Consider the following 1230-nt stretch of genomic DNA (forward strand, 5'->3'; position numbering starts at 1 on the left):
CGTGCGAAACTTTGAACCGTAAAAGAAAAAAACACACACACACACACACACACACACACACACACACACACACACACACACACACACACACACACACACATCTAATTGAGATTATGAAATTGATATTTGTTATAAAACTCAAGGTGATGCAATTATTTAATGAAAAAGAATCGTGTCAGTTTGAATGCTTGATATTTACATGTCTCTGTGACCCATTACATATAGTGAACTTCAGTTTTACCTGTGTGTCTTTTCCCCAGAATGCCCCGATCAGATTTTTCACAAACGATTTCATTGTATTAAAATCTTCGTTAGCTATGCTGCCTGAGCCGTCCAACAGAAATGCAATGTCAGCTGTGAGTTTACAGTCTATTTAAAAAAAAATAAAGTTTGTGAAACATTTTCTGCAGTTTCTTTTCAAGTAAAGTGTTTTGTCTTTTTGTTACAACAGTGTACTGTTATGTAATATGTTTTATGACTTGTGTGTGTTTACCTTCAATAGTAGATGGGTAAGAACTTCCAACGGTATTATYCGTACTTATCTCAATGCACAAACCGTTGTACATGGTGATAGAAATGCAGTCTTTAGGTATGGTTGGACCACATGCCTAAAAAACAAAAGGATCAAGTTATTTTGATGGTATTTCATTATTACATACTGTATTTAAGCAATAGTTTATCAGTCTCACCAAAGTTTTCAGCGTTGTGGGATCAGTTGTCATTGCCAAACCAAGGCTCATGTTGACAGCAGTTTTTTCCCCTATGAGAATGTTCAATAAGTCTTAAAACACTCATTTAAGATTCAAAGGTGTTACATTTTAAAGTGGTGACCCCACTTGGATCACATATTTAATCATCACGTAATTATTTGCTGTATTATCTCTGTTTATTCACCAATCAAGTTCCATGACTGCTAATGGAGTTCCTTCAACAAGAGGACTYATTTTCTGTTTTATAAAACACAACAAATAAATAAAGTTACACTTCCATAAAATGTTTAGTCTATTTTTGCTTCAGGGCCTTTTAACAGTATTTGAATATCACTTCTTATATGTGTTTAATGCTTTGCATCAATCTATTTTGATACATTTAACACAAGTTCCTAACTGAAAATAAAATACTTTGAACTTTTGAGTGTAAARGATAATGCTATTTTACCCTTTTTATGTTATAAAGTGACAAAGAGATCCTAAAAATATTGATGTGGTTTATTAATATATTTGATTTTTG

At 32.7% G+C, this 1230-nt stretch overlaps 1 protein-coding gene across 1 annotated transcript in view; it reads right to left on the reverse strand.

Moving 5' to 3' along the window:
* LOC106521349 (integrin alpha-M) overlaps positions 1-740 on the reverse strand; it is a 13939-nt gene extending 13199 nt beyond the window's left edge. Inside the window, exons 1-3 of the mRNA XM_014013884.1 lie at positions 690-740; positions 494-608; positions 242-369 (exon numbers count right to left, since the gene is read on the reverse strand). Coding sequence (XP_013869338.1) covers positions 242-369; positions 494-608; positions 690-740 — 294 coding nt within the window. The remainder of the gene's footprint in view (positions 1-241; positions 370-493; positions 609-689) is intronic.
* Positions 741-1230: the final 490 nt, after the last annotated feature.

Source organism: Austrofundulus limnaeus, unplaced genomic scaffold, assembly GCF_001266775.1.
Source record: "Austrofundulus limnaeus strain Quisiro unplaced genomic scaffold, Austrofundulus_limnaeus-1.0 Scaffold108, whole genome shotgun sequence".
Classification (NCBI taxonomy): Eukaryota; Metazoa; Chordata; class Actinopteri; order Cyprinodontiformes; family Rivulidae; genus Austrofundulus; species Austrofundulus limnaeus.